The sequence below is a fragment of the Nicotiana tabacum genome, chromosome 9 (assembly GCF_000715075.1).
Source record: "Nicotiana tabacum cultivar K326 chromosome 9, ASM71507v2, whole genome shotgun sequence".
NCBI lineage: Eukaryota > Viridiplantae > Streptophyta > Magnoliopsida > Solanales > Solanaceae > Nicotiana > Nicotiana tabacum.
The window spans coordinates 19,594,063-19,617,512 of NC_134088.1; the positions used below are offsets into that span (position 1 = coordinate 19,594,063).

The window sequence follows — 23,450 nt, forward strand, 5'->3', positions numbered from 1 at the left end:
ATGTCGGCAATCCCCAGTTCTATAGCTGTGGGTCCCATGGAATTCATACTACCAATAGGATCCCTCTGGTTAGGATCCAATCGGATTGGATTTGTTTCGAAAATCGTGTTTTTTTTTTTGTTTTTTTTATTTTTTTATATATATATATATATATATTCCTCATTGCCGACACCAATTCTACCAAGCTGATGTTAAAATTATTATCTAATAACCTGGGATATGTGGGATCTCGGGACCCTGTCACCTCTTTTCTTACAACGACCTGTTATTTCGGCCATGATCTGTCCTACTGTTTGAAGAAAACATATCCGATGACTGAAATTATTTACTGCTACGCCCATCGGTCCTCTCGTACGATAGAAAACTAACCCTAGAGGACCTCCAATCTATATCAAAGTCATTTTTAAACCTATCCTGATTTTTATCGCGACCCCATCCCTTGGATGACACCGAAGAACCAGGTTGGTTATCTTCTATCCTAACTCGTAGCGATTGTGGACATCTGCACATATGGTTTCCTGAAACTCGAGCAAGCTCTCTTTCAATTTTTGGGAGGCACCGGAACTCATTGGGTTGGGGCCCTTCGTGAATGCCTCCGCTGCCCACTCATCCAAAACTGCTCGTAGCAATATCCTTTCTTTTTGGAACGGATTACAAATTCCCGCAGTAGTTCGGATTCTCCTTGCAAAATTCTGAATATATCCGCCTTTCTGGCCTGAACCTTTCTTGCTCTAGCATGGGCTTTAGTGAATGAGTCTGCAAGCATTTTGAAAGAATCGATTGAATGCTCAAATCAGAGGAAATACCATGTCAGAGCCCACTTCGTGAGGGTTTTGCCAAACTTTTTCAACAGAAGAGACTCGATCTCATGTTGAGCCAAGTCGTTTCCCTTCACTGCTGTGGTGTAGGTTGTGATATGCTCCAACGGATCCGAAGTCCCATCATAATTTGGTATATCTGGCATTTTGAACCTCTTCGGGATCAACTCTGGTACCACACTTGGTTTAAAGGGCAACTGCATGTACTTTCTTTTTGAATCCGGACCCTTCAATACCGGCGGCGCGCTTGGAATCTGATCTATCCGAGCATGAAACTCCTTCGCGTTATGATCCCACGCATCCATCTCTCTCATGAATCTCATGAGCTCGGCTTTGAAAGGATCACTCAAGTTGTTATTCCCAGATCCGCTACCGGTCCCTCCGACCTCGTCGAAACTGACCTCATCAGTTGGAGTGTTGTTATTGGTCCTTTGTGCCGTCTGATTTGTGGGAATGCTGGAGGAACTGGGGGTGCATTATTGGAGGCACCCAACAACGCTTGTTTTAATTCTGCCATCATACAATCTTGTCTCGAGCGGTGATCCATGATTGCTCTTTGTTGTTCCCTCAAGAGTTTAATCGTTTCAGCAACGTTTTTGTCCTCCGCATCATTAAGAGTTGGGCTCCGCACATGTCGAATATTGTCCTTCATGAACTGGGGCTATTTCATCCCCTTCGTTGCGGGTCTCGCTGATGGAATCATCACTCTAGGACACTTCTTCCCGTTCATCGTGTGCTCCAACGTTGTAAGCGTTGTTGACATCATTAGCTACCATATCTGATCTTTACTAAGAAAAGAATCAAAACTGGTTAGTAATAGATGAATGGATCAAAGCAATTACGCAGTTGTCTATGCCCCACGTTGGGCGCCAAACTGTTTACCCGTAAAATAGTACAGTTAAATTTATAGTGTGGTTTATAGACAAACGAATCGATTTGATCTAAAAATAATAAATAAATAAGAACAAAAATTAGATTAACAGAATAAAGTTAAAGGAAATAACAAGCCTGGCTAAGGACTTAGCCTTTCCGATGACCAGAGCAAGAAGTATTTCACGTGTTTGAGTTTATTGTAGTAAGAAAATAGGTTACAGTTTTTGTGTGTAAAATGTTTCGTCCCCTATAATGGTTGTTAATCCTGCGATTTATAGCTATACTTAGGGAGACAAGATCCTAAATCAAGCTCCTTTTGAATGGGAATAAAAATGTCATTGATGGGCGTATAATGGTTGGCTTTGAATGCAAATATTCTTGTAATAACTGCTAATGAAATGCTTATCCGATGTCAAGCCTTTGAATCTCTATTTTCGGCTATGCTTCCTTCGGTATCCACTCGGTACCGGTTACACACTTTCACCCGGTGCCAGTTATTTGTCGACTCATCTTTTGTCTATCTTTGATTTCACGTGAAACTTTTCAGTCGACCACCTGTTATCAACTGATTTCACCCCATACATGAGCTATGATCAAGAATGTGTAATTAGTGTCATTTTCGCTTCAGGTAGGGGTGGGCATATTTCGGTCCGAACCGAAAATATTTTTATTTCGGTTTTGGTTATTCGATTTCAGTTTAAAATTTTAAAATTTTAGTTTTTCGGTTCGGTTTTCGGTTATTAATTTATTTGGTTCGGTTAACCGAAAAACCGAATTATTAGCATATAGATTCTTTAAGTTATATATAGGCTAAGCCCATAAGTAATAATATAGGCCCAATTTTGAAGTCCATCAAAGACTCAATCCAAACTTGCCATTTTATTCTAACTTACCGAAATTTTGAAAGAAAATCAACAAATTCGCCAGTTCAATTATTACATAGAGAGAGTTCAAACCGAAAATCGATTAGAAATAAATTGAACTTAAATTAGAAAATCGAACCGAACCGAACTTATTTCAGTTCAATTTTAATTACTACTTTTATAAAATCGAAAAATCAAATAACCGAACCGAATTTTTTCAAATCGAACCGAACCGACCGCACGTCGACCCCTCGCTTCACGTAGATGAAAGGCAAAAAAGGGGTTACATAGTATTCTTAGAATATGGATTTGATAGGGCACTAAATTCAAGTTGCTCACTAAAATCTTGTCCTTTAAGAGGCGTTACAGTACATTGGGAATGTAACATCACTATGATGAGTAAATATGAGGGGTTATAAGAAAGTTATCGTCCCACAATTAAAAAGGAAAAATGATTAGAAAAGTTACTCCATACGTTCATTTTTACTTGTCCACTATGAACTTTACACACCACTTAAGAAATAATAAATGAAGTGTATAATTTATCAAGATACCCATATTTATTAATGTATATTTTTAATGAATTTGAGAAAATGATTTGAAATGAGTAATTAATATTGTGGCCCGAGAATAACAGAAAAAATTGTCTTCTTTTTTTGGTAATTAATCATTTTATATTAATCACCGTTGTAACTGTACAAAACTATAGCTTCGCTTACACATCTAGATATCCATTACAGACTCAAATTTAGCCTACGTACCCATGCATACAAATCAGTCAAAAAATAGAACTTTGCACTAAGCTATGTACATCAGCCTGAGCTCTAATGGTGCAGATGTAGGCTATCTCTCATGCAATGATAGTCCAATCTCTGCTCTTCTTTTAAAAAATCCTCAAGTCCCTTTCTATCCAAATAACATGTGAGACTTCTGCATAGACCATCCGAAAGACTTTGGCTCTTTGGGATCTCCTTTGGCATTCTGCAGTGTCTATCGTAAGTGTTGTTCCCATGTTGCTGCTACTCTATAATCCTGTTGCATCCAGCATCTGATCTTACTCTAAATGTTCTAGGCAAAAGCATAGTTGACAAAAAAATGTTTTTTGTTTTCATCATGATCATGGCATAATATGCATTGTGAATCCACAGTCGTCCCCTATTGTAGTAGCCTATATGTATTAAGGAGTCTGCCTTGTAGCAGCATCCACATGGTAAACTGTGCTTTAGGCCTAGCATTGTTCTGAAACACTAAGCATTTCCAAGGAACTCGAGGTCTATCTCCCAGAAGCTGTAGATACATGTGTCTGATTAAGCTCTTCCCAGCATTACATCCTTGTATTTGGCTCAAAGTGCTTCTAGCATCGAATATTTGTCGAATCATCCAACAAGCTTGTTGAGGCACTGCCATATGTGTAAATTGTTGGCCTTTGATGTAGTAAGTATGGATCCATTTGATCCAAAGTCTGTCCTGCTTATTTGCTAGATCCCAACACACTTTTGCAATGGCAGCTGTGTTCCATAATTGGAGGTTGACTAGGTTCAAGCCTCTTATAGACTTATTGAGTAAATATCTTTTCCCATGCTACCAAGGACTTCTTAGTGATATCGCTATCAGTAGACCAAATGTAACTTCGACAATATGCATCAATAAGTCGCAGAACCTTAGTAGGAAGAGGAAGTAATTGAGCCCAGTAAGCTTGAATGCCAAAGAGTACACTTTGCACTAACTACACCCTCCATATATATGACAACTTCTTAGCTGTCCAAGAAGAAACTCTTGCTACTATTTTCTGAATGAGAGGCTGCCATTGAATCAGTGAAATCTTCTTGGTCGATAATGGTATGCCTAAGTACTTAAAAGGCAATCCTCCACGTCCATATCCCAAGTGCTATAAGATACTTGCTCTCTGAGCCTGAGATACTCCTCCAAAGTAGATAGAACTTTTGCCTAAATTAGCTTGAAGTCCTGAAGTTTGAGAGAAATGATTGAAACATCTATGCAGGGCAGCAATTGATTGTAAATTTCCTCTGGCAAACAAAAGTATATCATCAGCAAAGCTCAGATGTGTGATGCCTAGTTTAACACACTTTGGATGATATTTGAAGACTTTATTTCCTTTCAATCCATTTAAGCTTCTACTGAGGTATTCCATGACAATTGCAAATAGAAATGGAGAAATGGGATCCCCTTGTCTTAGTCCCTTAGCAGCATCAAATGGGACAGTAGTCTCTCTACTTACCAGGATGGTATAGTTGACAGTTTTGACACATTCAAGTATCCAGCCAGTGAATTTTGTAGGGAAGCCTAGTGTCTCCATTACCTGCTCCAAAAGACCCATTATACTGAATCATAAGCCTTCTGCAAGTCAATCTTGATCATGCATCTATCAGAGATATGTTTCCTTATGTATGACTTGACTAGTTCATGAGCAAGAATAATATTATCAGCTATTCTTCTTCTAGGTATGAATCCAGCATGACCTTCTGTAGTCTTGCTGCTAAAACTTTAGAGATGAGCTTATACAGCAAAGTACAGCAGGCTATAGGCCTAAAGTATTTCACTGTAGTAGGCTTGTCAACCTTAGGAACTAAGGTTATGGTAGTACAGTTAATAACTTTGTACATCCTACCATAAGTAAAAAAACTCTTTCACAGCTCCACAAACCTCTTCCTTAATAATTTGCCAGGTTTTCTTGAAAAAACAGGCATTGTAACTATCTACACATGGGACCTTGTCATCACCTATATCATGTAGCCCATCAATAATTTCCTGGTCTGTAACATCTACACACAATTAGAGTCTCGTTGTGTAGGGTAGGTCCTTGCTTCATGAATTCTCTGTTAATGGCAGGAAGAGACTGTGCAGCCCTCCCCATCAGGGATTTGTAGAAGTTGATGATCTCCTGCTTTATCTCCTCAGGGTCAGTTAATGTCTGTCCATCAAGGGAAGTGAGCTCTCTAAACTGTTTCTTCTGAGTTTTTTCTTTGACTATAACAGAGAAATACTTGGTGTTTGAATCCCAAAGTTTAATCCAACTAGCCCTGGACTTCCGCTTCATTACACTCTCCTCAATGAGGGACCATTTTTCTAACTGATTCAACACAGCTTTCTCCTGATCTATTGAGAAGTAATTTGTTGTTGTATACTTCAGAGTTCACTTCTGGCTTGATCAATCTTCATAGCAATAGATTTAAACTCTTCATTGTTCAATTCCTTAAGCCTAGGCTTTAAAGCTTTAAGTTTGAGCCAGATACTCTTCATCTTCCATTCTGTTAAGGGGCTGTCTCCATACATCTTGCACTAGTTGAGGGAAAGTTCCATGATCTGCCCCGACATTTAGAAATCTAAACGGAATTTTGCCAGCCTTAGTAGCTATGGTTATAGAGATCATCATAGGTGAATGCTCAGCAATAAGTGGCAAGTCATATATTCAGTGTGTACATGTCCCCATTGCATCATCCATTCAAAATTACCAAAGGCTCTGTCAATCCTGCTACTTACTCTATCTAATCCATGTTGCTTGTTGGACCAGGTATAATAGTCACCTTTCCATGGTAATTCACTGACCTGTAGAGCTTGAATACAATCAGTGAAATCCTGAGTTTCAACATATGTGATTGGGCTAGCCAACAGTCTATCATGGGGATATAGGACAACATTGAAAATCTCCACATATTAGCCATGCTGTAGTTATATTTGTGGCTAGTCCTTGCATATCAGTCCATAAAGTTTTCTTCTATTGAACAGTATTATATCCATAGATCACTATCAAACATCAATTCAATCTCCCAGTATTATCTCTTATGTGACAATGTAAGAATTGTGCACCTGTTTGCAATACATTTATATTGTACCATCGTGGATTCCACAGTAGCCAAATTCTGCCATTTTGAGCATGCTGGTAATTAGTCATGATATCCCAACCATGTGCAGTATCTTTGCTTATTCTGCATGAATTATTCTCCTTGACTCTCGTTTCAATCAGTCTAACTAATTTGATATTCTTAACCTTAATATATTGGTACAACTCTTTTTGTTTATACCTCATTCCAAAATAACCAGTTAATCAGCATGTAAGATGGCCTCCACCTCTGTCTAGAGGAAAATTATGCATATCACCAGTTCCACAAGGTAGCACATCAAATGTGTTCTTCAATATGACAACAGACAACAAATGAAAGTTTGTCATATTAAACTCAAGGCTCCCTGTCACTTGTTTCCCTATATGATTCTCATTTAGCACATTAGCAGCAGTAGGAGATGGAGTCCTACTTTGTCTTTGGCTAGGATTAGGCATATTGCTTATAGAGGCTACACACAGAGCTGCATGTTGCATTTCTACAATTTTCGGTCGAGGTGGTGCAATAATTGAGGGAGGTGTGGTCAGATCTAGCTTCTTTGAGACTCCAGAGCTAGAGGCTCTCCCATTTTCCTTCAATTGAGCCCTAGTATCATATTCTAGTTCTGCATCTGGAGTGAGTGGAATTTGATCAGTGTTACTATCCTTTGCACGTATTCACGAACTTACTGAGCTACCTATAGTGGCAACAAGAATTGTTTTGGGCCTACCACGCCCTCTTCCTCTCCCTCTCGCCATGGGTGAGACGAGGTCAACGCACGTTAAATAACATGAGCTGAGAGCATGAGTTAAACAGAAAATTTTTCTAACACTAAAAATTATTTTTAGAATATTGGACAAGTAAATTCAAACGATGAAGTACATTATCATCGTAAAGGCATGTTAGAAAACCAAAGTTAAAAAACCTTATATATTACTGCTATGAACTAATTCAATGTTTACCAACAACACAAGCCTAAGAAAAGGAAAGGATTAACGATGGTGCTTACTTCTTGTGCAAATCATAATGCACTAGATTTAAAACAATCATGAAAAGATCCCACCGGCAAATTATGCTTCAGTTGAATTCTAAGTAAATATATATTGCAATAGTACATTACGGCATTATCCATACACATACCTAATACTAATAAGTCTAAATCTCCAATCCAATAGTATCATGCCCATTAAATATTAGCCCGTATATTTAATACAAATTACTAAATCCAATATGAGATTCTCTACAAAATTAAATATAAGTTTTCTTTTCTCTTACGTCTCATCCACACAGCCACACCATACGTGCGCTTTTAAACACTGAAGAGTCAAGGCCGAAGTTGACTAAAGATTGAATTTTGAGGTCACCTTTCCCGGTTAATCTTTTAATTTATAATAGTATAATTTGAATCAGTGTGATCTATTGCATATTCGAGACCTTTTTTTTTTTTGAAGAAGCATTACATAGAGTCGAGAAGATATCAAAAACTAAAGCATCTTTTGATTACCATCTTTTTACTTCATTTAAATGATTATTTTTATGTCAGAGTGTTTTCTATAAGCTCAACTTATAGGCTTAAAAGTCAGAACCGATCGAAAATCCGAAAAATCCAATCCGATTAATCCGAAATTAAACTTAAATAATTCGATCCAATTCGAAATTATTTGGATTAAATTTGGATTGTAATTTCTTCAATACGAAAACCAAAACTCCAAACCACAATTTCATATTCAATTCGAACTGTCCGAACGCCCACCCAACTTGTTGCATATGCCTCATGTAGTCTCACGGTTTGAGAGATTTGTACAATTAAATTATTTTTGTATTAGTTACATGTTCGAATTAATTGGTATGATAAACTTTATCCGGTTCGAATTAAAATTAGTGGGGTCAAAGCGTTGTTACAAAAAGAAATTAAAATAAATTGGCAGTTAAAACGAAAACTAAAAGCGTGTCATCTTACTTGATATGGAATATACCTTTGAGTTGCATATATTAGTACTTCTAGGAAATACCAACTCATATTTTTAATTCTCTGTTTTATTTACTTTTTGAGTTTGTATATATGGAGTGATTATTTGTTTTTTTTTTAAATATTTCATGAACATCTTCTTTTACATAAATAATAGAGAAAGGAGTTTATTGGAATTCTTTATATCCGCGGTTGGTGTTTTGTATCAATTCATTGATAGAAGACATGCATATTAACTTTTATCAATTAATCATGATTAAATAACATATATTTTTACTTTAATTTACTACTAGAGTTAAATTACTCATTTAATTGCAATATAACGCGCAAGTCGGGTGGAAAACGGGGGATAAAAAATGAGTAATGCAAAAAACGGATAAATTATCCAACTCAATCCATATTTAATACGGATAAAAAGTGGATTAACCGGCGGATAATATGAATATCCATATTACCTATAGCTTCTCGAATATGATCACTTTTGAGAGAATTCTTAGCCTCGCAAACTTGATGAACCACCAATTTGAGGCTTTACAAATGTAAAAGTTAAACTCATTAGTTATTCATTTTCTAAGTGGTTAATATGATTTTTATCCATATTGGACCTTTTTAAAAAAGTTCATTATCTAACCTATATTTTAATGAATAATATGAGTGAATAACTATTTTCTTTTACTTATTTTGCCACCACGACGTGTAAGTATTGTGTGACATATCACTAGTGTGATTTGATTCCCCTGAAAAGGTATAGTATCAAATTATAAAGAAAAAATGTAATTGAAAAAAGAATACTATTAAAAAAATTATTTGTAATTGCAAGGAAGATTCTTAGTCGCCATAATATTCCATACAACAAACTAGAACATGTTAATGAAACAAACACTAAATTCCAGATTTTATAGGGAAAGCAGTCCTTTTAAGGTTTATTCTTGTCTTTTTCCTCATTCCAATCAAAGGAAAACACAAACAAAATAAAAAACAATAAAAACTGAATACAAAGTTGAATTTTCAAAACGGAAACAACAACTTTTGAAACCTGACAATCCTTTTAATAATATGCCACAAATTACAAAGGCCTTAATCCCCTTTGGCCCTTTTTTTGAAATTCTTTTTGATAATTCTCCGTACTAATATTCAAGAGGATAGCTTAATGGCTAAGAGATCATTATTTCAGTTCCATTATAATTAATTATAATCCATAGATTTAGGAATTGATGACTATAGTATAGGATAATATATATTATCGTGTGTTTTATATACTTGGGTGGGGAAAATGTTGTTCTCAATATAAAAGTTAACTTATATTCACCGATAATGTAATAAAAAATTTATATTACTAATTATACTTTTTTATAAATATACAGATAGTTACCTTTTATGTGTTTGTTTGGGCAAATATCATCTTCCATCGCAATTATCCAAACTCTTTAACTTCATATTACTAATTTAATCTAAACACTTATTATTTCTTTTTTAAAAGTAAGCTATTTTTTGAAAAATTACTTTTCTCGTACCAAACACACACACATTAATAAAAGGCAGTCCGGTGTACGAACCATCCTGCATTCACGCAGGATCTGGGAAAGGGCCGCATCCCAAGGGGTGTGATATATGCACACTCCATATAAAAAAAAAGATAGTCTGTTGCACGAAGCATCTTGTATTCACGCAGGGTCCTCAGAAAAGCCACATCTCATAAGGTGTGATGTAGACAACTTATGATTTCATTTCAGTGTTCGAATCCGTGACCTATAGGTCACACAAAGATAATTTTATTATTGCTCAAAGGCTCATCTTCTCACTATATATATATATATATATAGGTACTCCCAATTTCTTTAGGCACTCCCAATTTTTCCTTTTCTTAGACCTGATTAACCTTCAATATAATAATATAGGGTTGCAAGAAAATGTCGCACCAAAACATTTTGAAAAAAATGTATTTCTTTAAATGAAAAACAAGGAGGAAAACGTAAAAACACCATGCCACCCACAAAACGCACCAATGTATACAAAGAATACGCTAACTACAAGTCTACAGAATAGAGTCGACTCTCTCAGTTTAAAGCCATTACTACTACTCTTTCCTTTCTCTCTACGCGTTTTCTTTCTCTTCTTCGCCTCTTTTTAATCTTTTCTCACTTTACTCTTTGTATCTATATATAGTGTCACTACACTTTTTGTTCAATTGGCTTATATAAGGATTTTCCGCCGATCACTTCAATTTTCAGCTCCGATCAAATCAAATTCGGTGAAATTCTAAAAAAGGTATGATATTTTTCCCCTATCTCTCACTTCTCAATGTAATTTCATATGGGTATTGATTAGTTTTAGCTTTACGATTGAGTTTAAGCCTTTTTGATCGTTGTATAGTAATAGTCACGTGTATATGTTTGTTGATATTTCACTGAAAGATCTTGAAAATTTCATCATTGCCGGCTTTGACTCTGATCTATTCAAATTGTTAATAACAAACTGACAAAAAGGGTTTAAAGTTCTTAATATTACTTATTAAAAAAAAAGAGTTCTTATTTTTAGATTATCTATCTTTTTAATTTTTTATATGTTAGATAATTCCTATGTTCTGTTTTATATGACACAATTACAACATGGGAAATCAAATAAATTTTCATACACTCTCTTATAGATTTTTTTATAAGTACACTCTCTGAATGCAGTAACGGAGCCAGAAATTTATACAAAGGGGATTTAAAAAATATTAGAATGTCACACGATGTCGTAAAGGAATATTTGAATCCCCTTTGCCACTTCACTAGAATTTACGTTATGTCTAGGGGATTCAAAAAAATCATTTTTCCGCTATTTACACACACGGTGTAATTTTTCAACAAAGGGGATTCGTTTCTGAATATTTTTAATTGTAGAAGTTGTGATTTGTAGTACTTTTCTGAATTTACTTTAGAAGATTTGACCCTGGAACTCCGAACCTCTTCATCCTTTTCGTGACAGGTGGAGTATATATATTTTTCATTCTAGTCGTAATCAATTTGAATAACAGAAAGACAATTTTTTTTGGAATAAATGACTTGAATTTTGCCTTTTTATTTGTTTTTGTGAAAGGTGATCAAGGATACCAAGTTATTGGATCAGGATCTGTGATATAATTGGTGATGGCTCCGAGTATTAGGAAGGCAATTGGGGCAGTGAAAGATCAAACTAGTATAAGCCTAGCTAAAGTGGCCGGCAATGTTGCGCCAGACCTCGAAGTATTGGTTGTGAAAGCAACCACTCATGATAATGAGCCAGCAGATGAGAAATATATTAGGGAGATTTTGCACTTGACGTCCCATTCTAGAGGATATGTGAGCGCTTTTGTTTTTGCTGTGTCGAAGAGGTTAAGTAAAACCCACGATTGGGTTGTGGCGTTGAAGGCCTTAATGCTTGTGCATAGGCTGTTAACTGATGGAGATCCTGTACTCGGGCAAGAGATCATGTACGCAAGTCGGAGGGGGATGAGGGTCTTGAATATGTCCGATTTTCGTGATGAAGCTCACTCTAACTCGTGGGATCATTCTGGATTTGTTAGGACTTACGCCTTTTACTTGGATCAGAAGCTTGAGTTTACGGTCTATGATAGGAAGTTGAATGACGTTGATGACAAAAAGAGGTTTGAAGATGGTTATGGGATGGATAGGAGAGAGAGGTCCTATAGCGAGTTTGATGAGTCCGCTGGAAGGGGAGAGAAAAACGGTGTGACACCGGTCATAGAAATGAAGCCCGAGCGGGTTTTAGAGAGGTTGAATCAATTGCTTCAGCTTCTTGATAGGTTCTTGGCTTGTAGACCGACTGGGGCAGCAAAAAATAGTAGGATGGTGCTGGTGGCATTATATTCGCTAGTGAAGGAGAGCTTCAAGATTTATGCTGATATTTGTGAGGTATTACAGTTTTTGTTGGATCGGTTCGCAGAGATGGAGTATGCCGATTGCGTCAAGGCGTTTGATGCTTATGTTAATGCTGCAAAGATGATCGATGAACTTGTGGGAATTTACAATTGGTGCAAGGATATTGGGATTGCAAGGTCATCCGAGTTCCCAGAAGTGCAAATCATCACTGATAAGCTTTTGGGCACGCTTGAGGGCTTCTTGAGAGAGAGAGCAAATAGGCCAAGGAGCCCCGAGATAAGTCGGGTGGAGAGTTCATTAGCAGTTGAAGAGGAGAAACAACCAGATATGAATGAAATTAAAGCTCTTCCACCCCCAGAGAATTACATTTACACTCCTCCTCCTCAACCTGGACCTCAGCAAAGGCCAGATACTCAGCGGGTAACCGAAAACTTGGTTAATTTGAAGGATGATGGAGTGACAGCTGATGGCGAGGGTAATAAAATGGCGTTAGCTCTGTTTTCTGGTCCGGTAGCCAATGGAAATGGCTCGTGGGAAGCATTTCCGTCTGATGGAGAGGCCGGACAAGTAACTTCAGCTTGGCAGACACCGGCAGCTGAGATTGGCAAAGCTGATTGGGAGTTGGCATTGGTAGAAACTGCCAGTAATTTGTCAAAGCAAAAGGCTGATTTAGCAGGTGGTTTTGACTCACTCTTGTTAAACGGGATGTACGATCAGGGGACTGTGAGGCAGCACGTGAGTAATACTCAGGTGACTGGTGGGAGTGCCAGCAGCGTGGCATTGCCTGGACCAGGCAACAGTTCTAAACCTATGCTCGCTTTGCCTGCGCCTGATGGGACAGTCCAACCAGTAGGGAACCAAGATCCATTTGCTGCTTCACTTTCTGTGCCACCTCCTTCATACGTCCAAATGGCGGAATTGGAGAGGAAACAGCAGTTGCTAATGCAGGAACAACAGTTGTGGCAGCAATATGCGAGCAATGGGATGCAAGGCCAGATGGGTTTGTCCAAACTTGCTGGAACTACTTCAGGATACTACGGTGCTGGTATGCAACCATCAATGCCTTTTGGGATGCCACAAAATGCTGGAATGGGACAGCCAGCAGGTTATTACTTTACTCCCCTCTGAATCACCTCCTGGAAAATATATGGTATTTTTGCTGCATTGCAGTTTTTGTTATGTTTTGAAGTCATACAATATTATCCTATTCTTGAAACTTATTATCAGCTCCTCGGCAATACCTAAGATGTGTATTCTGACATTTTGCGAAAGTGAGTTAAAGAATGGCTTATTGGCAATGAAAACATACATAAGTAATTTTTAGATGTATCCTTGCTGTTGAAATTTTCATTTCCATTTTCTTTTTCAATATGTGTTAAATTTAAGCTTTCATTGCTGAGCTTGAGTCCAAATCCATAGGTCTAAATGGACTTTATAAAGCTTAGGATTTTCCTTCTGAAAGAAATAAAATTGATAATGAAGAATAAAAATAAATGAAGAACAAGACACCAAGAGTCTGTTGTTCCAGGTATTATCTCTCAGCTCTCATGATTTATTCTTGTTCTGTTTGCACATTCAGAAGGGGAGCGAGCAACGGTAAAGTTGTCTTCGTGTGGGTCACCGGGTTCGAGCCGTGGAAGCAGTCACTAATGCTTGCATTAGGGTAGGCTATCTACATCACACCCCTTAGGGTGCGACCCTTTCCCGAACCTTGCGTGAACGCGGGATACCCTGTGCACTGAGGTGCCTGTTTGCACATTCAAGCATAAGTTTGGGCTTTACATTAAAATTGCTAAGAATGTTTGAAAAAAAAAAAATATTGGAGTCAAAGTTTCCAATTGCTGATTGCTGAAAATTGAAAAGTGACACCTAATACACAGATTTGCAGATAATGTGCAACTTTACTTCTAAGAGTGGTAAATTCAAAGGATCTTGACTTTTGACCCAATAAGCTAATTTTAATAGAATTGACCCACAATAGAGGATCTTGCGTGTTGCTAGAGACACTATGCTTTTGTTTCAAAATTTCTCATTAACTTAAATTCTTAGAAATTTTTGTAGAGCTTGGCTTTTAAATTATTATTTAAGAAATAATTTTTAGTTAAAAAAATACTTTTAAGAATAGATGTTTATTTCTACATAAATTTTAAGTTTTAAGAGTTATTTTATTAAGAAATTTTTTAGATTGAAAAAGAATCAAATAGACCACACATGGTGGTGAACAACATGTCATTTTGAACATTCTGAACCGTTGGACTACCTCACTCAATTGTGTTAAAGATATTCAAAATATAATATATAACTATATAAAGTAGTATTTAACTTATATACGCAGTATAATTTTTCGACGAAAGGTGTGCGCTTACTGGCATGAAGACATTTACAAGAGAAAATCTGATGAAAATCTAATGTCTGCGAAATTCTAACTTAAAATGAATGTCTAAACCCTGCTAATACAAATAAGTTAAATTCTTTGCGCTTAAAACTTAAAAATCCAATGTTTAAACCCTGCTAGCCACATAAGTAATTGGGTATTGTGTAGACAGAACTTACCCATACCTTTAAGATATGAATTTTCAATATAATGCGAGAAAGAATAACAATAATAGCAACAATAAACCTAATGTAATCCCACAAGTGGGGTCTGAGAAGGGTATGTAGTGTGTACGCAAACCTTACTCCTACTTTTAAGAAGGCAGAGACAGTTTTCGATAGACGCTCGGCTCAAAAAAATAGAGGAAGGGGCACTGAATGCGAGAAATAATTCAGTAGAAAATTGGGACAGTGATGTTATTGGATCAAGGCTGCAATAAAGCACCCGTAAGAGGTAAAGATAGCCAAACTTATCACAGAAACATTACTCTCTGTCACTAGCATGAAATGGTTTAATACTAGGCTCAAGAATCCCTAAAAGGTCTGTTTGGATCTTTACTGAAGCAAAAATAAATAAGTACAAAAAAGTTAAACTCTTTAACATGAAAAATTGGTAATCTACCCAGTGGCGAAGCCAGAAAATTCAATAATGGTGTTCAAATTTTGAACACCCTTTGCCAGTGGACTATGCAAGAGTGTTCAAAATTTATTCTTAATCAATAACAAGTAATATTTTATCTTATACGTAGTATAATTTTTCGGCGAAGGGTGCTTTTCAAATTTCACAATTCTTATGTACTATTGTAAATCCTTGTACTATTGTAAATCGCGCACTAAATTTAATTAGGAAAAAGGTCGGATTTATCCTTGTACGATTATAAATCGTTTATATTTATCCTTCGTTATACTTTTTTATCATATACCTCCCTACTGCTACCAAAGTACATAAAAACCACTCCAAACCTAACTGTTGTCCCTGTGGCACCTTGACCCCTTAAATAAATTGCCACATAACAACCAATATCAGTATTTCAGTCAGAACACAAATCGATCCTCAAAATTTGACTTGTAATATCTATTCAATTTCAGCAACCGTATTAAAAGTTTGCAAATGACGAACTGGAGTTTCAGGTGCAAATTCTTCGAAATACTGCTAATTTTTTTAGCTCAAAAGTGATCTAAATCTTCACCATTCAGTCCCAAAATCTAGATATGAATTCTTCAAAATGTTTCCGATTTTTGAAATATTACTCAATAATAAATTCTAATATTTCATTAGATTAGATTCTAATGTTTCAATTGGTTGTTGCTATCCCTATAATAAATTTCATTGGTATAATATTCTGAGATCTAATATGTTTGATGTTCACCTCATTAATAATCTATCAAAATAAGAAAGCTTCTTCTGTATAATAACAAGCATGTATAATTATTACCTTAGTAATTAAGTAGCAAGTAGTTACACATGACTTTCCAAACAAAATTTAATTAGGAGTTTCTAAAACAACTTTTTTGTTAGAAACTTCGGGTTGGTGTTTTTATTTAGGCAAAATACATAAACAATTTCCCAACTTTAAGTGATGAGGTTGTGGCTTGGTGGCTATGGTGGAAGGGCGGCGGCAGCTATGGTTTGATTGGGGAGGAAGAAAGTGGGTCCACATAAAAAAAAAAGAGTATAATTTTAAGGATCTTTACGTGCTTAAAGTTGTGTGATAATCAAGCATTTTGCTATGTCAGTTTAAGGGATTCACGGTGTACACTTAAAGTAAGTTGAAGGGTCTGGATTTTCAATGGGCAAGTTGGAGTATTAATAGTAGAGACGAACTTTAAGTGTCTGTCTATGTATTTCGCCTTTTATTTATAGATATTGATGACTCTGAATTGAAAAAATCTTTCAGAAAAAAGAATAAAAGCCAATAATACTTTTTTTTTGCAGTAAATTGTAAGTGTAGTCGAAAAATATTGCTCAAAGAGTAAATCGTTTTCATTCAAAAGGTGGAGGGCATATTGTCTATCATTTTCTTATTATATTAATACAGTTCGGATTGTCTATGTCAGGGCCGGCTCCATTGTATTTAGTTTACAATTCCATCATTTATACACATTTTTTGTTCCATTGTATTTAGTTTATTTCCTTATTAATCCGTTTTAAAAAAAATTAATATTTTTTCATATTTTTTTGATGGGAAGTTTTTAAGCTACACGGATGCTAGATCTATTTAAGACCACAAATTTTAAAAGTTTTATGCAAAATATATAAATACTCCTTTTAAGTTGTCCACAATGATCAAATAGATACTTTAATTGTGCTAATGACTAGATAGACATCGGCTAATGATAGAACAGGGAGAAAATGATCTCTTACTACCAGTTCAATTTGGATAGAACCTACAAAGTTACGAGTTTTACTAATTGATCTACTTTGTTATATTATACCAATCATCTATGAAAATGTTCATATAACTCGAAAAATATTTATATGATCCATAACATCGATCTCCCCCTAAAACTAGCTAATATTCTAAATTAATGTACTTAATTTGATTAACATAATCCAATAAGCTAATTTTAATAGAACGGACCCACACTACAGGATCAATTTTAATTACTTTATTAGCTTTTGAACTTCCGAGTAAAATAAGGCTGATTAAATGTATAAGAGATGTTATTCGAGTTTCATAAATGGTGAGCCTTTTTTCTTTCTAAGGTTTTCTTAGTTATTCAAAGCAATTCAAAATTGAAAAATGAGTCAGAACCAAGGTTAATTAACTGTGCTATTGGATCAAATTAATATGGTTGAACATGTATACGGTCGAAATCGCGCTCGTGGTGCATCCTAGCCTCCGACATAGGGGTGACTAGTGGGCCGGTTAGGACCGGGACCGGCCCAGGACTGCAAGCCCACATGGGAGGTGGTCCTAACCGGATAGGACCGGGACCGTGGGGTGGTGGGCCGGGTAGTGGGCCGGTCTCATAGGGGAGGCCCGCGAGACCGGGACCGTTTAGGACCGGGACCGGCTCAGAAATGGGCCGGTTCAAGCGATCCTAAACGGTCCTAAACGGGCCCAACGGATAATTTTTTTAAAATTTTTTTTTTGACCGTTTGGCCATTTAAAAACTAGCCGTTTGGTCTGCCAAAATAGCCGTTGGCTATTTGCAAAATAACCATTTAACCCCCCAAATTTTGTTTTAACCCCAAACTTTTTATAATTACACTTTTTCCCTATTTTCAACTATAAATACCCCCTCATTCTTTCATTTTTCTCACAAAATCATCAATCTCTCTCAATCTCTCTCTAATATTCTTCTATAATTGCTTACTTAATTGTTACAATTTGTGCAAAATTGTGAAGTTGGTGAATTGAAATCTTCAAGTCTTCAACGATAATTATTTTTCAACAAGTTGTTCGTCAATTCGGTAAACTCGTTCCAACGCTTAAGTTTTAATATTATAGTTTTGTTTGTTTTATTTACTTTGCTTGATTAATTAAGATGGCTTATTCCCTAAAAAAAATATTTAGTAAAAATAAGGAAAAATCCAAGAGTGGTGAATCTAGTGGCCAATCTCTTCCTCCTCCACTTCCCCCGGCTCCCCGGCCGAAACCTGTTACCCGTCCTACACCTGCTATAGTTGATAGCGATAATAGTTTATTACAATTTACCGAGAGTCAATTTTGCCATAATATTGCCCCCGGTGAACAATTAAACCATGAATATATGAATACTCTTTATGGTAATCCAACTATTGATGAAAATGATGATGAAGAAATAGATTTTGATGAAACGCAACCGGATAACGATACACCCACTAGTCCTGCTCCTGAAGTTAACCCAACTAATAATAATCCAAATGATCCCCTGTCTGACCCTCCTGTTACTGCCCCTACTTTTTCTAGACAATCTTCTAAACGGGCAGAAACATCTCTTGTTTGGCCATTTTTTACTCAACTAAGAGAAAAAAATAGGGCTAAGTGTAAAACTTATGGCAAAGAGTTAGTTTTTAAATATGTTGGAAGTCGGGGGAGGACGGGAAGTTTGACTAGACACATATTGCTACACCCTCAAGATAAAGCTAGATATTTTCGTATGAAAGCTTTGGCCGAGGGGACAAGTGCACCTAGTCAGGCTGACCTTCGTACCGGGTCAAATCAATTTCAACCGGGAATTAACATTGTTACCGGTGGTATTTTATATTATGATCCAAAAAAAGATCGGGAAGAATTGGCAAAAATGATTACTGTTATGTGCTTACCTTATAGTTTTCCTTCTAACCCTCACTTTGTGCATTATGTTAGAAAAGTTTATAATCCTACTTATAAAGGTTTTCCTCGTACAACCGTAAAGAGTGATATTTATAAATATAAACATGAATATGAACAATATTTGCGCTATTTATTTACTCATATAAATTGTCGTGTTGCTATTACAACTGATATTGGTAGAAATGGTAATGACTGTGATTACCTTACTGTTACCAGTCATTGGATTGATGAGGATTGGATAATGCAAAAGCGCATTATTGCTTGTAGAATAATTAATTCACGTCACCACCAACGGAAATTCCTCCGGACCTTGAAGGATTTATGAAATTTGTAAGAGATACCATGTAAATTAATATGTAACTTGTATTTTGGCACATCTTGATTAGTTTCTTTTTTTTTCTCAATGGTGGTATTAGCACCTTGTTGTGCTCATTCCATAGGGGGAGGAAGACTAAGAAAGATATTGCCATAATTTTTTAATGCTATAATAAAAATATATCGCATTGCTTTGAATATCTCTTTACAATATTTTTGTCTTTTTATATACCTTAAGCTATACATATAGTATAATATAGTATATACTATATTATATATATATATATATATATATATATATATATATATATATACACATACATATATATATAAGCTTATATATATATACTATACTATACTATATATACATCTTAAGATATATAAGCTATATTCGATTTATATACTATATATACATCTTAAGATATATATATATATATATATATATATATATATATATATATATATATATCCAATTTATCAATTAGTTTCGCAAGCTGAAATAAACTATTAAGGTATCGTGTAATTATTATTGTTAAGCACGATTTCTACCGAGGACGTACGGCGCGATCCAGAGTGTCGTGTACACTGCCGAGGGACGTACGACGCGATCCATAGATGCATCTATCCTGCCGAGGCATTCGGCCCGCTCCACAAGAAAGGAGGACATTTTCTTATGTACCTCCGGAAGGAGAGTATATTTATTATAAGATAAATTCGGGAGGAAGAATAATTTTTTTTAATAATTAATTAATTTAAATAGAAAATCAAACATATGAGATTTCCATCCTTTAATATCTTTATCTAACAATTTACAATATATTCATACATATCAATTAATATTAATTAAACAAAGAATACAATTTAGCCAAGTAGTTCATGCTTTGAGTCATAAACTACCCGGACTTTAGCATTAATAGTAGCTACGCACAGAGTCTCGTCACCTCGTGCATACGTAGCCCCCGCAATTAGCAACAATTATTCAATTTAATCCCTATGGGGTAATTTTCCCCTCATAAGATTAGACAAGAGACTTACCTCGTCTTGCTCCAATTTAATCCACTAGAAGGCCTTTTCCACGATTATCCAACTTTGTCTGGCTCGAATCTAGCCAAAAATAGTTCGATACAATCACTAAAAATTATAGGAATCAATTCTATAAGAAAATACTACATTTTCAATAAAAATTCTGAAATTAATTAAAAATTCGTCCGTGGGACCCACGTCTCGGAATCCAGCGAAAGTTACGAAATATGAACACCCACTCAACCACGAATCTACCCATACCAAAATCACTAAATTTCGATAATAATTCGGCCCTCAAATCCTCAAATCTATCCAAGAGGGTTTTCAAACTTTTCCAACTCAATTCACCAATTAAATGATAAAAATAGTGATGGATTGGGGTAATTTAACCAATATTGAGTTAAGAACACTTACCCCGTTGTCTTCTTTGAAAATCTCCCAAACATCGCCTAAATCCGAGCTCCAAATCGTTAAAAATGGAAAATGGGACGAAGTCCCATTTTCCAGAACTTAAACTCTCTGCCCAGTGATTTCTTCTACACGATCGCGAACTTTCTCACGCAATCGCGTAGCAAAATATTTTCTGCCCAAACATTAACCCTACGCGATCGCATCAAGTCCCACGCGATCGCGATGCACCAGGTTCTGACTCTACGCGATCGCATCCCTCTTCACACGATCGTGTAGCACAAACGCGTCACCCAACTTCCTCTCAAATTTTCCCTACGCGATCGCAAACAATGACACGCGATCACGATACACACACTGGCCAATCCTACGCGATCGCAACCTCATTCACGCGATCGCATAGAAAAAATCCACCTCTGCCTAAATTACTCTACGTGATCGCAGACCAACTTACGCGATCGCGTATAAGGATACCAGAAGAAAATACCAGCAGTTATCAGCAGTGTTCCAAAGGCCAAAAGTGATCCGTTAGTCGTCCGAAACTCACCCGAGCCCCTCGAGACCTCAACCAATTATACCAACAAGTCCTAAAATATCACACGAACTTAGTTGAACCCTCAAATCACACCAAACAATGCTAAAACCATGAATTATCCCCCAATTCAAGCTTAGTGAAACTTAAGATTTCCAACTTCTACATTATGTACCGAAACCTACAATTCAAGTCCGATTGGCCTCAAATTTTGCACACAAGTCATAAATGACATAACAGAGCTATGAAAATTTTCAGAACTGGATTCCGACTCCGATATCAAAAAGTCAACTCCCCGGTCAAATTTTCAAACTTAAATTCTTATTTTAGCCATTTCAAGCCTAATTTAACTACGGACTTCCAAATAAAATTCCGAACATGCTCCTAAGTCCAAAATCATCAGACGAACCTATTGGAACCGTCAAATCCCGATTCTGGAGTCGTTTTCTCAAAATGTTGACCGAAGTTAAACTTGGCCTTTTAAGACTAACTTAAGGAACTAAGTGTTCCGATTTCAACCCAAACGCTTCCAAATCCCGAACCAACTATCCCCGCAAGTCAATAATCATTAAAATCATGTTCGGGGAGTATTATTTTAGGGAACGGGTTTCTAAAAGTTAAAATGACCGGTTGGGTCATTACATGATTGATCCAGGTAGCTCAGCCAACATCATCAGATCAAGGGTCGTGGAATAACTCGGCCTACAAGATCAGATCGTACGTGCGGTCCGAGTTCTGAACGGGTTCAACATGGCATGTGAGACCGCTAAAGGGGAGATAACATTACCTGTGAACGTCGCTAAAACCATTTAGGAATCCAAGTTCTATGTAATATAAGGAGATATTAGATACAACACTTTGTTCGGGAGGTCGTGGATTCACAACATGAGAGCAATACCCTCAACACTGCACTAGGTGCTGAAATTCCCAACACCCGGAGGAATCAAAATAGTTTACCGGGAACAATCGACCGCCAAGGAAATGTTCGCGGTCGATGAGGTGATCCCACCATCCACACTCTCGACATCAAAGGGTCCGAATCCGATGGACAAAGACGAGGCCAAATAGCAATTACCGATACCAGCCTCGACATAACCGAAGAAACAAGGGGTAGACGAGGACGACGACTATAGAGTTCCTAGATCGTTCATAGCCCCCGACGATTCCGATGCTACCAAATCAACGGTCGTGGAACTGGAGCAAGTCGTACTAGTCGAACACTTGCCCGATCAAAAGGTATACCTGGGCACGGGGTTAAGCCCCGAGCTTAGGGAAAAACTCATTCAATTTTTTATAGCTAACAAAGATTGTTTCGCTTGGTCCCACCTTGATATGACAGGGATCCCGCCGGAAATAACTATACATAAGCTAAGCCTGGACCCGAAGTTCCACCAGTCAAGCAGAAGAGGAGACCCCACTCCGAGGTCAAACATGCTTTCATCAAGGATGAGGTATCTAAACCCCTTAAAATAGGGTCCATTCGGGAGGTTAAATACCCGGATTGGTTAGCAAACGTAGTGGTAGTCCCTAAAAAGGAGAATAAATTAAGAATGTGTGTAGACTATAAATACTTGAATAAGGCATGTCCCAAGGACTCCTTCCCTCTGCCCAACATCGATCGCTTGATCGATGCAACGGTCGGCCACGAGATCCTCAGTTTTCTCGATGCCTATTCTTGGTATAACCAAATACGGATGAACCCGGGCGAACAGGAAAAAACCTCCTTCATCACTAAGTACGACACCTACTTCTATAACGTGATGCCATTCAGAGTAAAAAATGCCGGTGCCACTTACAAACGCCTAATAAACTGGATGTTCGAGGAACAAATAGGAAAATTAATGGAGGATTACATTGACGATATATTGGTTAAGTCCGTGCGAGCAGAGGACCATTTGAAACATGTGCAGGAAGCCTTCAGCATATTGAAGAAATACAATATGAAGCTGAATCCGGAGAAGTGTGCATTTGGAGTCGGATCCGGTAAATTCCTCAGATTCATGGTATCCAACCGGGGAATCGAGATCAACCCCGATAAGATCAAAGCCATTGAATATATTATTATTGTGGACAACGTGAAGGTCGTACAAAGATTAACCGGACGCATAGACGCCCGGGGGGGATTCATCTTGAGGTATTCCGACAAGAGCCACCGGTTCTTCTAGTTGTTGAAAAAGAAGAATAACTTCTCGTGGACCCCGGAGTGCCAACGGGCCTTGGAGGAGCTCAAGCGATATATATCGAGCCCACAACTGCTCCACATGCTGAAGATAGACTCAGTTATACCTGTACCTGGCAGTATCGGAGATAGT

At 36.9% G+C, this 23,450-nt stretch overlaps 2 protein-coding genes across 2 annotated transcripts; one reads left to right on the forward strand and one right to left on the reverse strand.

The window, feature by feature from the left end:
* Positions 1 to 4,442: 4,442 nt before the first annotated feature.
* LOC142163811 (uncharacterized) lies at positions 4,443 to 5,848 on the reverse strand. Its single transcript, XM_075220956.1, has 3 exons — positions 5,713 to 5,848; positions 5,346 to 5,671; positions 4,443 to 4,874 (listed from the first exon to the last, which is right to left on the reverse strand). Exons 1-3 carry the CDS (start codon positions 5,846 to 5,848, stop codon positions 4,443 to 4,445), a joined length of 894 nt encoding a protein of 297 aa, XP_075077057.1.
* A 4,358-nt stretch (positions 5,849 to 10,206) lies between these two features.
* LOC107759532 (putative clathrin assembly protein At4g32285) lies at positions 10,207 to 13,554 on the forward strand. Its single transcript, XM_016577499.2, has 2 exons — positions 10,207 to 10,630; positions 11,444 to 13,554. Exon 2 carries the CDS (start codon positions 11,494 to 11,496, stop codon positions 13,351 to 13,353), a length of 1,860 nt encoding a protein of 619 aa, XP_016432985.1. The 5' UTR covers positions 10,207 to 10,630; positions 11,444 to 11,493; the 3' UTR covers positions 13,354 to 13,554.
* Positions 13,555 to 23,450: the final 9,896 nt, after the last annotated feature.